The sequence below is a fragment of the Megascapheus bottae genome, chromosome 8 (genome assembly GCF_031878675.1).
Source record: "Megascapheus bottae isolate mThoBot1 chromosome 8, mThoBot2.hap1, whole genome shotgun sequence".
NCBI classification, from domain to species: domain Eukaryota; kingdom Metazoa; phylum Chordata; class Mammalia; order Rodentia; family Geomyidae; genus Megascapheus; species Megascapheus bottae.
Window position 1 is genome coordinate 66,429,920 of NC_143516.1, and position 18,892 is coordinate 66,448,811.

General features: G+C 39.5%; 1 protein-coding gene across 1 annotated transcript in view; it reads left to right on the forward strand.

Annotated features, from left to right (window-relative positions):
* LOC150060075 (uncharacterized) overlaps window positions 1-8,548 on the forward strand; it is a 75,394-nt gene extending 66,846 nt beyond the window's left edge. Inside the window, exons 4-5 of the mRNA XM_090337779.1 lie at window positions 7,332-7,489; window positions 7,651-8,548. Coding sequence (XP_090193905.1) covers window positions 7,332-7,489; window positions 7,651-8,548 — 1,056 coding nt within the window. The remainder of the gene's footprint in view (window positions 1-7,331; window positions 7,490-7,650) is intronic.
* The last annotated feature ends 10,344 nt before the right edge of the window (window positions 8,549-18,892 follow it).

The following is an 18,892-nucleotide window of genomic DNA, read 5'->3' on the forward strand; positions in this document are numbered from 1 at the left end:
GCCAGTGGCTCAAACTTGTAATCCTAGCTATTCAGGAGGCTGATATCTGAGAATCGTGGTTTGAACTCAACCACAGACAGAAAAGTCATTGAGATTCTTCTTTCCAAGTAATATTCATAAAACCAGGAGTGATGCTGTGGCTCAAAGTGGTAGAGCACTAGCCTTGAGTGAAAAAGCTCAAGGACAGTGTGGCAGGCCGTGAGTTTAAGTCTCATAGCTACCAAAATGAAAAAGAAAAAAAAGTAAGCCTTTGTCACTGGTTTAGAATTCTTTTAGGTGCACTACTTTATGATTTCATATGTTGTGTCATGCTAAAAAGTGTTGTACAAGTGTTAGTTTTCTCAGGTGGAATGCAGAAAGATTGTATGTAAAGGTATGTTCAAGGAAACACATCTGTTATGACTGCTGCCTCATCAGCTGCATTGTAGATTTCTCCAGGCCAAAATATACCTGAGATTGGAAGCAAAGACCTGGAGGCACCCAGCTTTCACAGATACCCTGCCTTTCTTGTGTCTTTGGACACTTACTATTGAAGTGTGTTAAAGAAAACATCTTTTATTGTTGTGACTCTCTTTAATCTAGTGGTTAATTCCTCTGTGCTAATTCACATCCTTTTATCTTGTATCACATTTTTTGAGCTAGGGGAAAGTAGTTCCATCAATATCATGTGGGAATTCAAAGAGTACACTCTACCCAGCATGTAGAACTGTATAAACAAATTCATTTTCAGAGCACAAAGCTATTTACAGACATTTTCTAAATGAAACGGGATTCCGTTGGTGGTATTATATTGAACTAGAAAATTCTAGATGAAGTGGTAAAACTCAGTTTTTGTCCTGTTTCCATGAATTTAACATTTGAAAAAAAAGAGCATAATATATCTTCTATGCAGTGAGAATAGCTGGCAGTAAATGCAAGGCCCCAGCACTTGATTGCTCAAATCCTCTGGGATTACTTTAGGCCAAGCTGCTCTAAAAATGAAGACTCGGAGATTATTGAGGCAAGACCAAATGGCAGGTCTATAAATTTTGATAAATGGTCACCTGTAGCCCCACGATTCTTCCCATGAGCAAAACATGGCTTAGATCAAGAGCCTGTTAGATTTCCAAATATTCCTCTGGGTCAAACATGACTCATTAATGAATGGATAACTCACTACCATCTTGAATGCATCAACTAAATGAGAAGTCACATAATATAGGAACATGCATATTGCTTAAACAGACCTACTAACTTAAAAACATGGCTTTGGGTTTGTTTACATTCAACTGTATTTGTTTTAATTAATCATGTTTCTCCCCAGAAATATTCACGAACTTCATTTCTTCTAGTATTTTGTGTGGTTAACCTTAAGGATGTATATTGGCCTGGACTTCTCTTTCCCAAACTATGTCTTCTACAAAACCATGCAGAGCTGACTGAAAAAGGTTGAGTAGGATTCAACTTGAAATAGGAAACTGGCCCCATTGGAACCAAGGCTGTTTGTAGACTCTGAGTGGTTTGCCATCTCTTAGTACCAATACTGAAGGATAAGTGCGGTAATGAGTCAGCAATGCGTTTTCTACGGGTCATTCCATCACCTCATCCAAGTCCAGAAAGCACAATCAAATCCCTACCACCTGGATTACACCCTAAACTATGAAGATAAAAGTAACCAAAGTTAAAGTTGCAACCAGGAAGAAATCTTAACACTTTAATTCCTCAGGAATTTGATGCCTAAATATTGGTAGGAGGATATGCTTGGTTAACCTTGCAATGACTACCAGAAAAACTATACAAAATTTCTCACACCAGAAGAAAGATATAGAAATTAGGCTTTGGGGTTTATGAAGTAAGACTGAGATTCCTCGTCGCCGGCTATTCACTTTCTGAATCAGGAAAGCTGAAATCAGTGTGGTAGTCAGGAAAGCCAATAACATCAGCAGGTGACCTTTGCCTCATTTTTTTCTCCTGTCTGCTCCCTGAATGCCTCTAAATCGCAAAAATTCATTCACAAGTCACCAAGTTCCAAGACAGTTTGTGAAGGCTATTGTTCACTCTCTGACTTCTTCAAAAGATTGTGTACACAATGGAAGCTGAGTAGACAAAGGAAAGTGACCAATAAGAACAACGATTCAATTCAGGAATTTTATGGACAAATGAAAAAGAAATGAACATTTTCAACCTAAAAATAACAAAATATGGCAACATGATTGTTAATTTGGTAACACAATTTATGGGTGGATATAGATCACCATATCCTTTGCCTAATAGTGCCAACAATTTTGTAAGTAGAAAAAATAAAAATAAACAGAAAAAGTAAGTTCCATTTTCATTGCCTGTGTACCTGTCACAATTACTAGGTGATAACTTGCACAAGATACTTTGTAGAAAAGTTTATCACAATAGATTGAATAGCCCTAAATGATTAGCTGTACCATTTGGATTTAAGGCCTGCTTTACTAGTCAACCAACTGATATACTGATGTAGTTCTACCAAATTTAGTATCTCTAACACATGTTGTTTATACAAATGTGTTCCATTCATATATATATATATATGCAGATACAGATGTTAGCATTGTATATTTTGTATATATGATATATTATATCTCATGGTCGGTTTCTGTTATGTAGATAAGTATATGCAGAGATAAATATGTGTTACATTGTTCCTCTCAGTTCCCTGTAGAGGACCACTGAGTCTGTTCTCAGGCCTCCATATTGTATGTTGACTGGGCAGCTGTGCTACATGTTTTTCCAAAACCCAGCATCGGGTTCAAACTCACAAACCTCCTGCCTCAACCTTACTGCTACCTCCACAAAATGTGGAAGGCAAGAAGAGGTTAGAAGCTGTCAACGTCATAAAAGTTCTTTATACGTTATGAAAATTGAACAATAAGTCGCATTAACATTGTTTGTAAAGATAGGGATAACAAAGAATAATAAAGGTGATGAGTTTGCTCAAAGTACATTATATGTATATATGGGCTTATCAAAATAAAATCCATTTCTACAAGCAACATGTGCTAATAATGTTTTAAATACTTGCTAGTTAGAATTGTACCTTTTTGGACAATCCTGTGAATTACAGAGGATTTATGGCTACCATTTTTATGTTACCCTAATCATGATAATATAACACACTTTTTAAAATGGTAGAGCCTTAAATTATTTCCCATAATTTTTGAACATTTCTCTAAAAAAGTAGTATTTGTAATTAGTTGAACTGTGCATATATCCTAACCAAATTTCCAGTGAAATATTTATGTGGCTTTCTTTTTATCAGAATGAGGGATGTCGGTCTCATGCAGAAAACAAGGTTGAAAAATTTATTTACTTTATGACAATGAATATTAAGAATTTAAAATACTAAGAAATACAGCTCTCACTCTTCCTACCAAACTCCCACAATCTCTCCTCTTTCTCACCTTTTTGTTTTTGAAGCAGCACCCAAGAATATCCTGGAAAGTGGCAAGAAAAATAATTTGCACACATAGACCGCAACTGCTGTGTGAATCCTGAGACTGTAAACATAATAAATAAGATTTTTTTTAAAGTCAGACGACAGCCTGAGTGGAAGGAAAGAAACATTAGATAACCTTAGTTTTTAACATGTTTCTCTTCTAGAAACTAAAGCTAACAATTCTACACTAGTTAATGCTGTAGGCTAAGTTATCAAAAGGCAAATGGCCAAAATTGGGGTATTTAATGTCTCTGATACTTTACTAGCCTGTACAAATGGGAACCCTGGTTGTCTCAAAGATGTTGAAAAGGACAAGAAATTATCCCAAAGCAACCATCTTCCAGTCCTGAAGCAATGAACATAGTTACAAACGAATTAGCTATAAGGTGAACTGCCAGAACTCTCTTCAGGCTGATTACTGAGATACCTGATTCCTTCAAGTGTCTGCAGTCTTCAATAATGTATGTAGTCACTGAAGAAGGTGTGCATTTGTAGAACCTATGAATTACAAGGATTAAACACTCAGCTGCCAGTTTATGAAAAGACCCTCTTTGCTGAGTTAATGAGCACAGAGGTCTTCGTCAGGACGTTTACTTAATCTAGGTAGGGGCTCATGGCCAGTGAAGTGCCGATTTGAGGTCATTTCCGTGAACAGCAACCCACCTTTGACAAACTTATAAACCAAGAACCTGTCAAAAGGACTATTGTGAGGATAATAACTTTTAGCTTAAATAATCTGCCAGCTTAAATGAAACTACGTGCTCACTACTACTCTATTTTTTTCAGTATGGCTTTAAATACTGGATAGACAGATAACTTGTCAGATACAATGGAAGTATTCTGTTTTCTCAATGCTGTGACTCTTAAGAATATTTGCCCTTAGTGATAAGCCATGATAATGGTTATAAACAAAAGAGATGTGAGGTGGAAAATTAAATTACTCATAATGATTGGATAGGGAAGGGGGGAAAACAAGATGAGGGATGGGAATGGGGGGAGGGAAATGGGGACCAAGACATGTGAAAGGGTATCAATGTATGTGAATTAATGCATCTTCTATCTGGCAAATGTCATGTAACCATTCTATTAATTACAACAAAAAATATATGAAAAAAATTAAAAAATTCAATTTCTAGAAAATGTCTAAAGTCTGGTTAGCCTATTTATTTGGAATATCAGATTTTCATGCACCTAGATAGCTGTAGAAATTGCTCAGATGTGTTTGGTAAATGCAAATAATACTTCAAAAGTACATACCTGTGTCCAAACACCACATGGCTGAAGAGGACAGTCAGGAAGCCCTGTTGCTAGGCAACTGTCAGCCCTCTGACAGCAGCCAGCCATATTGTGCAAGACTTTTTCCTTTTTGCCAGACTGTGCAAGAAGACAAAAGAAAAAAAACATGTCAAGAAAGTAAAAAGAATCCTAGAACAAATAGTCAATCATCCCATTAAAAAAAAGAAAAAAACAACTTTGGAAAATAAAGAGAGCAAACTACGTTGTCAGATTTCTTTTCAGTTAAAGAAACATTTTAAAATAATCTTGGATACAACTGTCATAATATCTTATGAGACAAAGCAGGTATTGTTTCCACTCTAATAACAAGGAAAGTATGACCTAGACAAGTTACATGCCTATGAGCATACCACTCAAACTCAGGTTATAGGTACTTATATCCATTTTTTCCTATTTCTCATAGGAATAGACTAATATAATTATTATTAATTAACTGCTCTCAAAAATAGCAATTTTATTACTATTGCTACTTTCAATTTCACATGGAAAGAGCGTAAGAAACACAATCTCAGTAGGCTCTGATGCAAATGTAAAATCAATAATAAGTAGATACAAACCAAACAAAGGAACTCCCATATCACAGAAGTAGCATGAATGATTGCTACGACTGTACAGTCACATTAACTTTACCAAGCTGTGTTTTAAACCTTTAAAACACTGGATGAATTAGTGATGGTCTGACATTCAGTGATGGCTTTTGAATTAACATGAGAACTAATGTTCTTTTTGAAATTCCACATGACACTGTAGAATCCAAAAGATACACTAAAATAGTAAGATTTCAATCCAACAAAATATCCAGAGACATGTTAGATGGGAGCTACATTAATTCACAATTACTACTCATACTGCTTATATAACTGCAACATTATATCAGATTTTAGCTTATGGTAAAAATAGCAAGCATTATTTTTTTGGAAAAAAACTCTGCATAGACAGACATACATAAATCATCTCCACCCAATCTGGAGTAAAAACATGCAAAGCTCACATTTAAAAAAAGCCAGAAATTTTGTAGGGAAAATTCATTATTTCAATCAGATTTACTTTTTTTGAGTTAACATGTATTTGGAGTATGGGATGATTTCACTGTGATTCTTCCATGTTTGCATGGAGTATACTCTGACAAATTCCCCATTTCTGTCACAAAAGAAACAAATATATTGGAATCCTCAGCAAATGCCCAAGACCTGTGAGAGAAAACCATGACAGGACATTAGGCCTAGCATGAGCAGGTATAGAAGAAAACACCTCTAAAAATAAGTCTATGGCAAGAGAATAGACAAATACACAGAAAACACAGAAGGATTAGCCAGCTCCAAGAAGTTGCTTTGAAGAAATGACAGGAAATTGTGCCCTGGAATGGAGATTCCCTGGAAATGAACGTCCCCAGGGACAAGAACAGTGGTCCTGAACTTCAGAAAGACAGTTCCCACAGCCAGGCTTTTCCACACCAGCATCTCCATGTGTGGATCTCAGGAACAGGAAGAGGCCCTGCAGTACAAGGGGTGTCAAGTGCAAGTCACAGCTCTGAACAAGCCAGCGCACAGGAGCCTCCTTCTCACTGCCTAATCCTCCTTTTCTGCCTTATATTCCCAAAGAACCTCTAAAAATGAATTTTAATTTTTTCTTAAAATATCTGTAGAATATCCATTCCTTCTTTTTGATAGACACAAAGTGTTCTTTTGTAGACAATGGGGACCATTGTGTGTGTGTGTGTGTGTGTGTGTGTGTGTGTGTGTGTCTGTGTCTGTGTGTGTCTGTGTTTGTGTGTGTATGTGAATGTGTGTATGCGTGTAGGTATGGCATGTATGTGTGCATGAATCAATGGTGTGGGTGTATATATATACGTATGGGGGTGTTTATGCTGTGTATATGTGTATATGTGTGCCTATGTGTGTTTCTGGAGATTGAACTCCAGGGTCTGGGTGCTATCTGTGAGCTTATTCCCTTAAGGCTAGTGCTCTACTACAGCATCACTTCCCGTGAATTTCTTGTTGTATTTTAGTAGTTAATTGGAGATGAGTCTCAGGTACTTTCGTGCACAGATTGGCTTTGTAGTGGGATCTTCATATCTCAGCCTCTTGAGTAGCTAAGAGCACATGTACGAGCCACCAGTACCCTGGCCCACTTTCTGCTTTTGGAAGGTTAAAGAGAAAGTGTCTAGTGCTTCAGGATAAAAGCACTAAGTCTAATGTCAATGCCTCTTCATGAACTGAACTACTCACAAAGATTTGTTCAAAATCTATTCATTGTAGAGATGGGATTCTAGCAGATGAACTGGCAGAGACTGGGACGAGGGAGATTCAGACATTCAGATGAGTGCTCCAGTGAATGTCTGTATCTGTATGAGTGTGCACACACATGTGGACATATGTTTTTCTCTTCATGTGTTTCCATTTCCCTATGTGTCTTTGTAAGCGAAAGATTGTTTACTCACTTTTTCTTTTAATTGCTACCTGTCATTATTTTAGCTCTAAGGTTTTGTATTAGTAACAACAACAAGCCTTAAGGATCTCATACACACATTCAACATTCAAAGTCCTAAATATTAAATAGTCTTAAAAAACTGACAGTCTGAAAATGGTAGATATTAAGTATCCTGGAAACAGGTCGGCATCCAGGCCTTTACAGGGAAGGTGGGTATATTGGTAAAACTGTGTCCAGTCGTGCAAATATTGAATGTCATGAGGAGCAGTTAGAAGCCCAGGGTGACTCTGTAGGGTCCCGATGGAGGAAGAGGCTTAGGTAAGAAGACCACAGGAAGTGACCTCAGCCTTGACAGAAGACCACAGGGAACTTGGAACTCAGGTCTCCAGGCAGCTATATTCCAGGCCACAACTGGAAAACTCACCCAGAGATAGCAAGGAAAGCGGCATGTTTTCCTGTTGTTGTCCGATTTTTCCCAGCTCCGACTCCAGGAGATCCTGCAGAGAGCGCCTGGTGGACACCTGCAGACACTGGATCAACCCCCGACCCAGACCCCAAGCCCAAGCCAGACCCAGAAGAACATTCTGGCAGTTTATATTGAGAGGCCAGCAGGTGGCACCTGGCAGCCCAGACCAGGACAGCCGGGATGGGGACTCTGCTGTGACTCCTCCAAGCCAATCCCCAGTGCCAAGTGTGGTGGCTGCTCAGTGGGCTGTGCCCACTCCACTGGAGATGAAGCTGCGTGGGGCTGAGGCAGCAGCTGGAGAATCAGCATGTGCTCCAGCTGCCATGGGTGCCAGGATGGCCATGTCCTCCGCATCTCAAATCCCTGAGTCTCCAGCTGGGCCTGCAAAAGATCCAGCACTGCCAAGTACCCAGGTGGTGGATATGTGCACACACCCAGCCCCACCAGAAGCAGCAGCAGAGGAGCCACAACCTGGGAGAGCAGTTCTGCAAGTTGTGCATCTGCATCAAGCAAAGGCTGAAGACACCACCTCGTCAGGGGCAGTCAATGCAGAACCAGCACAGGGAGTGGTCATTGTGGCTCTCCATGTGTCTCTGCCCTCACCATATGAGGAAGAACCACCTGCTCCTGTGGTGGCAGCTGGGGATCGACAGCACTGGGCAGGTGATCTGTACCTGGAGGATTGCGTGTCCACTGAGTTCCAGGCCGACTCTCCTGCCCCTGAGTCGGGAGATGAAGAGGTAAGACTTGGATTTGCTGCCTCAGAGCAGTCCAGCATGTCTGATACAGAGTCTGTTTCACTCCAGGAGGAAGATGAAGAATCGCTCCAAGTTACAGTACTTTGGCATCACGAGGGGTCCTTGACCACCGCATGGGCTGAAAATCCTCTTCCCCCCGTGGCAGACGCCTGAAGACAAGTCCACCACATAGCTGAACTCCAGGTTGAAGCTGTCCCTGTCACTCAGACTCCAATCTTTGACTGTCCTTATTGCTCTTGAGAGCCTTCAGTCTGTACAGATTTATTCAGAGATCCACCCACCTTTACCTGGAGTAGGCAATTTAGCTCCAGCAGATACACCCTAGTGTGCTGCTAAATTAAGACTGGGAAAACAACTTTGGGTGTAGAGATAGAGAGGCAAAATTCCTGAGCTCCCCAGGCACCAGCTCAAGCACTTACAGAAGTTCTTTCCCTCCCCTTGAAAGACATCAGCTGGTGTTTTGTTTTGTTTTTTAACGTCCCTTTAACCATGGATTTTTAATAAAATTTTACCGTTTGTTCTTTTCCTTTCTGTACTTCAGGACGCTGAGCCTGGGCTCTAAGCCATGAGCTCCACCTGCTGACCGCAGCCCCACGTAGAACAGTGGTCCTGAGGGGAGGATGACCAGAGCCTCCTGAGAAAGTGGGAGGGAGGCCCTGGTGTACAGGGACAACTGAGGCCACAAGAGTGACAAGGAATGTACTAATGTGTCTGAGGCATGGTCTGGTGGTTAAAGGCATGGTCTCTGTGATGAGATAGACTTGTGAGTTAAAAAAATCTATATATCTATCTCGATATCAATATCTACATCTACAAATATACCTATATCTACATCTATGGCTATATATATATATATTCCCCCTTAAGCCTCGGTCTAGATTTTTTGCTATTTGAAGGCAGAGAACTGAGATCATAGTTCAAGGCCTGATCCAGCAAAATGTTCAGAAAGGAAAACTGGGTACAGTGGTGCGTGATTCTCCTCCCAGCTCTGTCCTAAGGAGAATTGCAGTCCATTCTAACTCAGGAAAAAAACACAAGAACCCATCAATAAAACAATACATACAAAAGGCCACTCAAGTTGTGAAGTGCCTGCTTAACCATTGCAAGTCCCTATCTCAAAAACCAGTACTGAAAAACAATATGCTACATCTCAGTTTAAATTTTCATAAAATTTAGTGAGTTAATACAGGATTTCTTTTTTTTTATTTCCAAACAAACTTCCAGATGTGTTTCTTTCTGTAATGCTTTCATAATACATTGGTAAAAACAGAAATCTTTTACAAGAGCATTTTATATTTTATTAAACATATGAGATTACAAGTACAATGAAGCCTGCTCAATATCACCCCTTCCACCATTCTCTCCATTTCTCACAATCTGATCTTTCCCCTCACGTTACCATTTTTACATATATGCATTGAATACTAGGACTATGTTGCACTACCTACCCTTCCTCTCTCCATTCATCTGCCCCCTTGTCCTCCAATGTTTCCCTACTTCCTGATAATTCATTTTGTTTAACTGTGTGTTGTTTTTTTGAAGGATTTACACCATTCCAATCCTCTTCTGTGTATCATACCATACTTCAGTTCATTTGTTTTTATATCTATGCATATGACCCTTTATGCATTCTCATAGATGCTCATGATTTAGATCTAACTTCCACATATGAGAGAAAGCATATACTCTTTGTCTCTCTGAGCCTGACTTGCTTTATTTAACATAATTTTTCCAGGTTTATTCATTTCCTTGTAAATGACATAATATTCTTCCTGGTGGATAAGTAAAATTCCATTGTGTATATCTATATATATGTCACTGTATCACATTGTCTTGATCTTCTCTATGGAGCCCAGTCTAGCCTCAAATTCAGATCCTTTTATCTCAGACTCCCAAGTGCTGAAATTACAGGTGTGTATTATCACTCTTGGACATTTATCCAAATGTTTATGTGAGATTACAGTAAAGACACTTGTACATCCATGTTCATTGCTGTACTAATCATGATATCCATGTTATGGAAATGGCCTGGATGATTTCTGAGTTTGTTAGCATACCTTCTGCATTTGTACTTTGAGAATTAGGAAAATAACACTACAATGGTTTAATGGCTTACTTCTGAGACTACAATGCACATGGAGGCCAATTTTATTCATTCAAGATCTTCTAGTTCACAAGCTTTTCCTCTAGCTGCTTGGAATCCCAGAAATCATTTTTTCCTCAAATCCAAAATCCAATAAGTAATCCCCCTGGGACATTTCCCTTTACTTAGAGCTCTCTGGCAATATGGCCACAGGTATATTTGACAGTGTACAAATAATTATAAAATTCTTTCTTTCCATCTCATCATTTATGAAAGTTGAAGTCAACCCATGGTTAACTTTGACCTGGGAGAGACTGATGGACAAAGCTCACTCTATATCAGGTGCCAGGACCAGGAGGTGAACAGTGTGCAGTTTGGGGAGGTTGTAAGAGCATCTATTTCATTTCGCTGAAATGAGTTCTGACTCCTGATGGAAACTCTGATCATCTCTGTGGCTCTCCTATCTTTATCCACTACATTATCCATTTTTATGTGGTCGTTAAATGTTTTACTTTTAGGCATTTCTCTTATATATCACTATGGTAAATCAATAGCTTCATTCTTTTCCCTGCCTTACATGAGCAAAAAATCCAGGATGAGGCTTGAGGGGGAATATATAAATAGATATGGACATAGATATAGATGTAGGTGTATATATAGATATCAATATTGAGATACAGATATAGATTCTTTAAACTCACAAGTCTGTCTAATCACAGAGACCAGGTCTTTAAAAGAATGAAGCTATTGATTTACTATAGCATGCTTACCTACTCAATATATATTTGATGTAATATTGTAATTATTCTACAGTGTTATTTACATAGTACCTGTGATCTTGTGTCACATTATCCATTTAACTATCTTTTTTTTTGCTATTCATTTATATCTCTCTAGGACTGGGGCTCCACCTTTTCACTTATGGGGCATTCTACCACTTGAGCCACAAGTCTACTTCTGGATTTTAGTTGGTTAGTTGAGATCAGAGTCTTGTGGACTTTTCTGCCTGGCTTATAACCCTGATGCTAGAAACTAGAGTGCCACTAGCACCTGAAATGTTTGTTTATTTCTTGTAGTAGTATGTCTCCTCTCCACAGTCACCACTACTGGAACATTAGTTGCACAGTGGTGAAAATCTTTGTTTATAGCATGGATGAGTTCTGCATTAGCATATGTTTAGCTCATGCTTCTATTCAATAGCTGTGATGAACAAAAGGGCAGTCCAAATGCACAAAACAATTTACTAGCAATTAGGAACATACACAATAAAGAACATGGCTGCAGATTATAAATTGTGCATCAATATTAACTTTCTAAGGCTTTGAATGCTTTCCAAAAAAATCTCTGGAGTTCTAGTTTCCATTTTCCCCAGGTTAGGTGTGCTACTATAACCTCAAGTTGCAGTAAATTAAATAATGCAATTTATTTTCTTCAAAAAATGCTCCTTAAACAATTGGGAATCTCTTCATGCCACTAATCTTGAAGAATAATGTGGACTCCTGGACTGCACACTCTCTCCTCTGAGTGTCATATCTGACAAGAGTGCACCTGTTTGCTTGCTGGTACTGGATCACAGAAGATGGTCTCTGCCAACAATGTGATTTATGCCAGATGCCCTGGGCAGAAGATATAGGAGTGACTTCTAGAGGGACTAGAAATGAGGTCAGGTGTGGGAACACTAAACACGCCCACATCACCAACATCAAGCTCTGCATGGAGGCCAGGCTGAGCTTCCCAGCTTGGTATTACGCTACTGAGATTTTCAAACTTCTCTTGTGGGAGAAATAAACACTACCCACATGAAAACTTCGACAAATAATGTAGTAAAGAAATGGTTTAAAGACCTGGTTCATCAATTTTGACTGGAAACATAAGACAGCAAAGTCATGTAATGTTGAATACAAGGTCATTTTAATGACAATTTGGCTTGCTTTTTCCCGGTTCATAAGGAGATCATCATAAATACAGAGAAGAAATAAAATGAATTGTAAACATAAAATGTTCACTGCTATGACACCTCAACAGTACTTTAAATAGTTCAGATTCCCTCAAGATCTAGCCCAGTTGGCCTCAGTTGACTCATTTACTAACTAACCTCCAAGGGTTCGTATGTGATGATATATGTAGACAAGACAAGGAAAGAAGATTGACTAGAGAAATTACTACTGAAATTCTCTCTTGATTTTTAAAAACATCAATAATTCATGGTATTGTAGACTTGATGACACTATTTCTTCCTCCAGGGTTCTAATTTCTGAAAAGCAAAAAAAAGTGTATTGCTTTATAAAACTAATAGAAAATAAATTTATGATAAATAAGAGTAGTGAGTTTGATTCCTCGGTGTCACATACACAGAAAAAGCCAGAAGTAGTGCCATGGTTCAAGTGGTCAAACTCTAACGTCAAGAAGGCTCAGTGCCCAGGTCCTGAGCTCAAACCCCAGGACTGATAAAAAAAAAAAAAGGTATTATATTGGAGGTAACATTCATTTGTAGTTTGAGTTTCACCACAATGTTTGCATACTTGCATACAATGTACTTTGACAGATTTACCACTCTACCATAAGAAAGAAAACAGAATAAATTAGAGTTCACTCAGTACTCAATGACTGAGCACCTTCTATGGGCAAGGACCTTTGGAAGAAATGCAGCATCACTTGAAGGGAGATGGGCTTTCAGCCCCTTGTGTGCTCTGAGGTTCAGGGATAACATGAGCAGTCTAGAATAAAACCTGTGTAAAAATGACTGAATGGCATCAAATGAGACAGAAGACTTGCACTTTGTGAATAACATACATTGAAGAAATGAAACCTTGTAACAGAAATCACGGCAGACTGTGAGATTGATGTGGTTGGTGGGAACTAGATCAGAATGTCCCCAGGAACAGAAACAGAGGACTTCAGAGAAACGATTCCCACCGTGAGCTGTGCCATACCAGTGACTCTGTGGCCTTAGTGTGTGGAGCCTGGGAGTCACAGCTCTGAGCAAGCAAGTGCACCTAAGCTGCTCTCACAACACTAATTCAATATTTTCTACCTTATTTTCCCAAAGAATCTTTCAAAGTAAAAACATCTCAATATCTCTTCAACATCTACAGAAAACTTTAGTTCATTATTGTTCTTTAGTATGGGGTGCTGTCTCAGACAGTATCCCAGGATACTGTTGGAGAGACTGATTGTTTAGACACGATAGGAGCTATGTGAACAATACCAATCGTAATACGTTCACCCTCATTTTGAAGCAGAGGACTGGCAGAATAAGGTGAGGGCCTCCATGAGAATAATCCATGCACGAAGGGATGGACTGATTGTTCTGGAATTGGAACTCGGAGCCTCTTGCTTTTCCTAGCTTTATCAATCAAGGCTGGTACTCTACCACTTGAGCCACGCCTCTCCTTATGGTTTTTTTTTTTTTGCTAACTTATTAAAAATAAGAGTCCCTCAGACTTGTCTTGCCATGCTGGCTTAGAGCCTACATCCTCAATTCTCAATCTCTCAGGTAGATAGGGTTACAGGCAAGACCTGGTACCAAGCTAATAATCAACTTCTGAATGCTAGGTGGTAAGACATCTTTCTGGATATGAGACAACAAAGTTAAAATGCTTCGTCCTCGTATCTTGTTCTTAGTACTTACCTTCTGTTGTACTTCTGGACTTAATCTTGTGAGAAACCACACATATTAATTCATCTAGTCTACATACACATCCGTCTTTTCTGGTTAGGTTATTCCTCAGAGTCTGTGGGATTTTTTTCCCCTTATTTGGGGGCAGGTGACTGGCTTTCTGAAGACTTGATAACACTTAGCAGACAAGGGTTACCTGAAAATCAGACAGAGAGGATTGAAGAGTTCCCAGAACCACACGCTGGCCTCCGAAAGAAGGTGTCTGTTAGATTCTCTCTCTCTCTCTCTCTCTCTCTCTCTCTCTCTCTCTCTCTCTCTCTCTCTCTCTCTCTCTTCCCCCCCCTCTCTCTCACACACACACACATGTGCACATTCCCACTCCTATGTGACCCATCTGTGCCTTGCAGTCTCATAGTGTGTTCACTTTCATCATTGCAGGCCCTGCCTTTGATCTGCTGGGTTCTGCATACCTGATATACTTTTGGTTTGTTTTGATCATCTCAGGAAAACCAGGGTCAGCACATGACATCCCTAGTCCTCACCCATTCTCCAATATAACCAGGAGTGTGAAATAATGGCCTTGTAGAAATAAATGTATCCTTCATTTATTTACTTACTTTATTGGGTTTTTTTTTATTTTTAAGGATTTTAATCTCTAGCCAGGTTCAGAGAAAGCTCTCATACAATCCTTGCTGGTCAGAGATGATCCATATTGTACCTCTTGGTAAGGTTAAGCTATATTAGATTATGTCATAGTGATACAAGAAAAAAAATCACCCGTTTGTGCAAGCAGTAAAATACGAAATAGCTTCACTGCTAGCCCATATGATTAACCTCTCTCTTTTTTTTAATCAGAAATCATTTTATTTCATCCAGTAGGTAAGATTCCTTGAGCTATGGAATCATAGAATAGTAGAAGTAACAGCTACCCTAGTGTCCATAGCTTGGCCGTTGTGAATAGCACTGTAATGCAGATGCCAAGGGCTTCTGCTGCATATGGATTTCTACCTATTGTCAACCACATCCCAAGGCAGCACAATTAGTACTGGAGCCAAAGAAACTAGAAAACCACAGACAGAGAGAGACAGAGAGATGGTGTGACACCAGGGGTCTCAAGGCTCTCTGGCACTAGGGCCCAGAGTTTCCACAAGCAAGCATAGTTATTTGAGTTTACACAGAGAAGGTTACCATGGATACATGCAAAAATACAGCAGCTATACCAATAGTACAATCAGAGCCAAAACAGAGTTCATGAATGGCACTGGTTCCTTTATTGTTTTGAGAAAGGAGACTGCAACCCAGGAAAAGTCCAGACACGTATTCTATATTTTATCTAGCTTTCAAAGCTCAGCACTCAGCCCTACCTCTAGGTTTCAAAGTCTAACTCTCAGCACTTCCACCCCTCCGGGAGGGAGAAAGCATTCCAGTCTAATCCACTAACCCTCTGTGGGATATTTAACCCTTCCATGACCAGTGGTCAGCATTCCAACCATTCAAACCTTTTACAAGCTTCACAGCTCAGCTTCAGAGTTCCCATGGGCTGCACTGCATTGTATGGCAGGGGTAGTTCTGGTGCTTTTTGTTTGCTTTTGTTTTTGAGGAACCTCTGCACTGATTTCCATAGTGGTCACACTGATTTATATTCCCAGCAGCAGTGTCCTGTATTCTGGCTCATCACATTTGTTGTTCCTGTTTAGCATGGGTTTCAGAGCTATGCTAAGCACAGAAGACAGGCCTCAGCCTTCTAGAAAACAACAGTATGCACATCCTATTTTCTTTTTCTAATTATGTATGAGTAAATTTTAATAGATTTCGATTTTGCAATCCCTTTTAGGTGCTCAACCAAAGCAAGCAGAAGCTATAGCTATCTTATTTACTGCACTCCTTTGTGCTGTCAACATCCCTCTATCCCCCACTGCAGCAGTCCCCTGACAAGGTGGATAAACTTCCAACACCAGTCCCTACACCTACAGGTTACCTTGGAGCACATTCTGGGTGTTGTCCAGACTACAGGTGTGATCGAATGTACAATTCCGGACACACCACTGTAATGCCACACAAGACAGTGCTTCAGCCCTACAATCTCTGTATTCTGCTCTTTAACTCGCATTACCCTTAGAAAATACATGAATAAAACAAGTAACAATTGTCAAGGCAGACATTTGTGAGGGAAACTCTTTTTTATTTTTATCAGTATGACACTTAAAATTTCCTGCTGTGACCTGGTGGCTTGGCTTTGGAGAGGAAAACAGAAACTGGTTTGGGATAAGGAAGGGTTTCTGAATTGCTAGGCTTTGCCTTAAAATGATGCCTTTTCAAGATGGAATTAAGACTCACCTCAGACTGTTCAAGACATAGCTGAGGGTGCAGGTATTTTTTTAGATTACTTGAGTATGGTTTATCTGATTTCAAAGTCATCTTAGGTGGATACATTTTACCTTATTCAAACTAGCGAATCAAGAGCAGATTGTAAGCCAGGCCCGTGGTGGCTCAAGCTTGCAATCCTAGCTACTCAGGAGGCTGAGATCTGAGGATCAAGGTTCAAAGCCAGCCTGGGCACAAAAGGATCAGAGACTCATCTATCCAATTAACCTCTAGAAAATGGAAGTGGGGCTTGGCTCAAGGGTAGGGTGGTAGTCTTGAGCTGAAGAGCTCAGGGACATGCCTAGGCCAAGTTCAAGCCCCATGACCCACCAAAAAAAAAATAGATTGTGAACCTGCACTCAATCAATCTGAGCAGAGGGGCAGGGCCTGATCTGTTGGGAAGTGAGCCTAAGGTCATTTATATTCCTAGAATCAAACAACAACAGGGGTCCTTCACAGCTGTCAGTGGGAGGCCCAGAAGTAAGGGGCCCAAGTTTAGCTGTACTTTAGATTCCATTCTATGTTTAGGATTTTAACAAACCTCCAAACCACAATCCAGAGTGGCTGGACTCATTTACAAAGCTGAATTGTTATAAATTCTCATGATCTAGTGATTATTTCTTAAAACCCAAAGACCCAAAGATTCGAACCCTTCTATACCAACGTTTGACCTTAAATTCTCTTTGGAAGTAAGTCGAATAAATCTAACACTCTAAAAGTAACTACTTTTATTGCAGTAAGTTAAATAAGTTTGAGAGCACTTACTATTCAGTGATGTGGAGTATGATGATAATGACACTATTACTAAAAATGACTGCTTAGTTTCCTAATAGATCCATTTTATATTCTATAGCCCTCACTAGTTTAACTGAAAGTACTCCAGTTTAAGTTATATAATTATTGTAAAAGTAATGTCATTTAAGTTTCATAATATACACTTCTTATTGCACTGCTTTAATTAATGATAGTATATGGTCCTCAGAGGTTCACTTAAAGAAGAAATAGTATACTCTGTGTACCCAACTTTTGTCTTTGAAAATGACTTAAACATACATAATAGTGTTTCACAACATTGTTCACAAGCACTGAAATCATACAAAAGTTTGAAGACAGAGCGAATGTGTGTGGACCATGGGTCCATCTGTCCCTCTATTTGCACAGGATATTCCGGGTAACACTCAGTTCCAGGTCCCTGGAAACCTCTCTCTCCAGAACAGCCCAGGAATGTTGCTCCTGGGAAATGACAAACAGGGTCATTGTACACATTTATCCCTGCCCAACGTCTTTTCATCTCCATCCAGGATGGAGAACCTTGGGACATTGAAAGCCTGGGAAACCATTTGGCCTGATTCTTTCAATGTAACCATAGGTGGGATTTGACCTTTAACTCTCAAGGCACCACCAAGATAAAGACTTGTAGGAGAGACTCATTCTATCAATGAAAAAAACCCTTAAACTACCATTAAAAAATTAAATGGTCTGATTACAAACGTAGCTCTGTTCTTTATGTACTATGTGAAGTTATTTCTTTTCCTTTGTTTTTTCCACTTACAGTTAATCTCATGTGGTTACTGTATCCAACTTTGTTAGCTGGTATACTGTATATACATTTATTTGTTTCTTTGAAATAGGGAAGGGAAGGGGGAAAACAAGATGACTAGGAGGGGGTGGGGAAGGGAAAGGGGACAAAAACATAAGAAGGGGTATCAAGTTTCAAGAAGGAATGTACCCATTAACTGATGAATGTAGCTGTAAGCCCTCTATATATTATCCCAACAACAAAATACAATAAAAAATAAAATTAAGAGTTGATTATACTTGTTAAGAAAGAACTGAAATAGCTCAGTCTTGATTCAAGTGCTTTAACTATACATCACTGTATCAAACAATAAAGTCTCCAAGCACAGGCCTCATATCTCAACAATGACATATCCACAATATGATCATGCATAAATTTTATCAAAAGTAGGGGTAAAACAGCTGCTAGTCTAGGCTGCTAATGATTGATCTTGACACAGACCACCTTGGTCTTGTATATCACTGTGAAGTGTGGTGACTAAATCCTAGAAATGTGCTTCTGAAGTTTTACACACTGTGGGATGGAGTCAAATGGTTTATGATGGTACCAAGTGGCTGGGTGAACTAGAGTTCATGGCGAACATTACCAAAATCCTCTCAGCGCTGACCACCAAGCTGCAATCTTAGCTGCCTGCTTTCAAATGTCAAACCACTTGAGGCTGTGAAAAATGCGACACAACAGGAGTCCTATGACACATCTCTGGGAAGACAAAAGTGCTTCCGAGCATCTCTAAAGCACAGAGGGGTGAATGCGCAAAACTAATGGAAGCATTTAGTGTACAGTTCACTATGTGAACTGGAAATTGAACACTGGCGATGTGCCTGCTAACCTACAACCTGAAATCGTTCATCT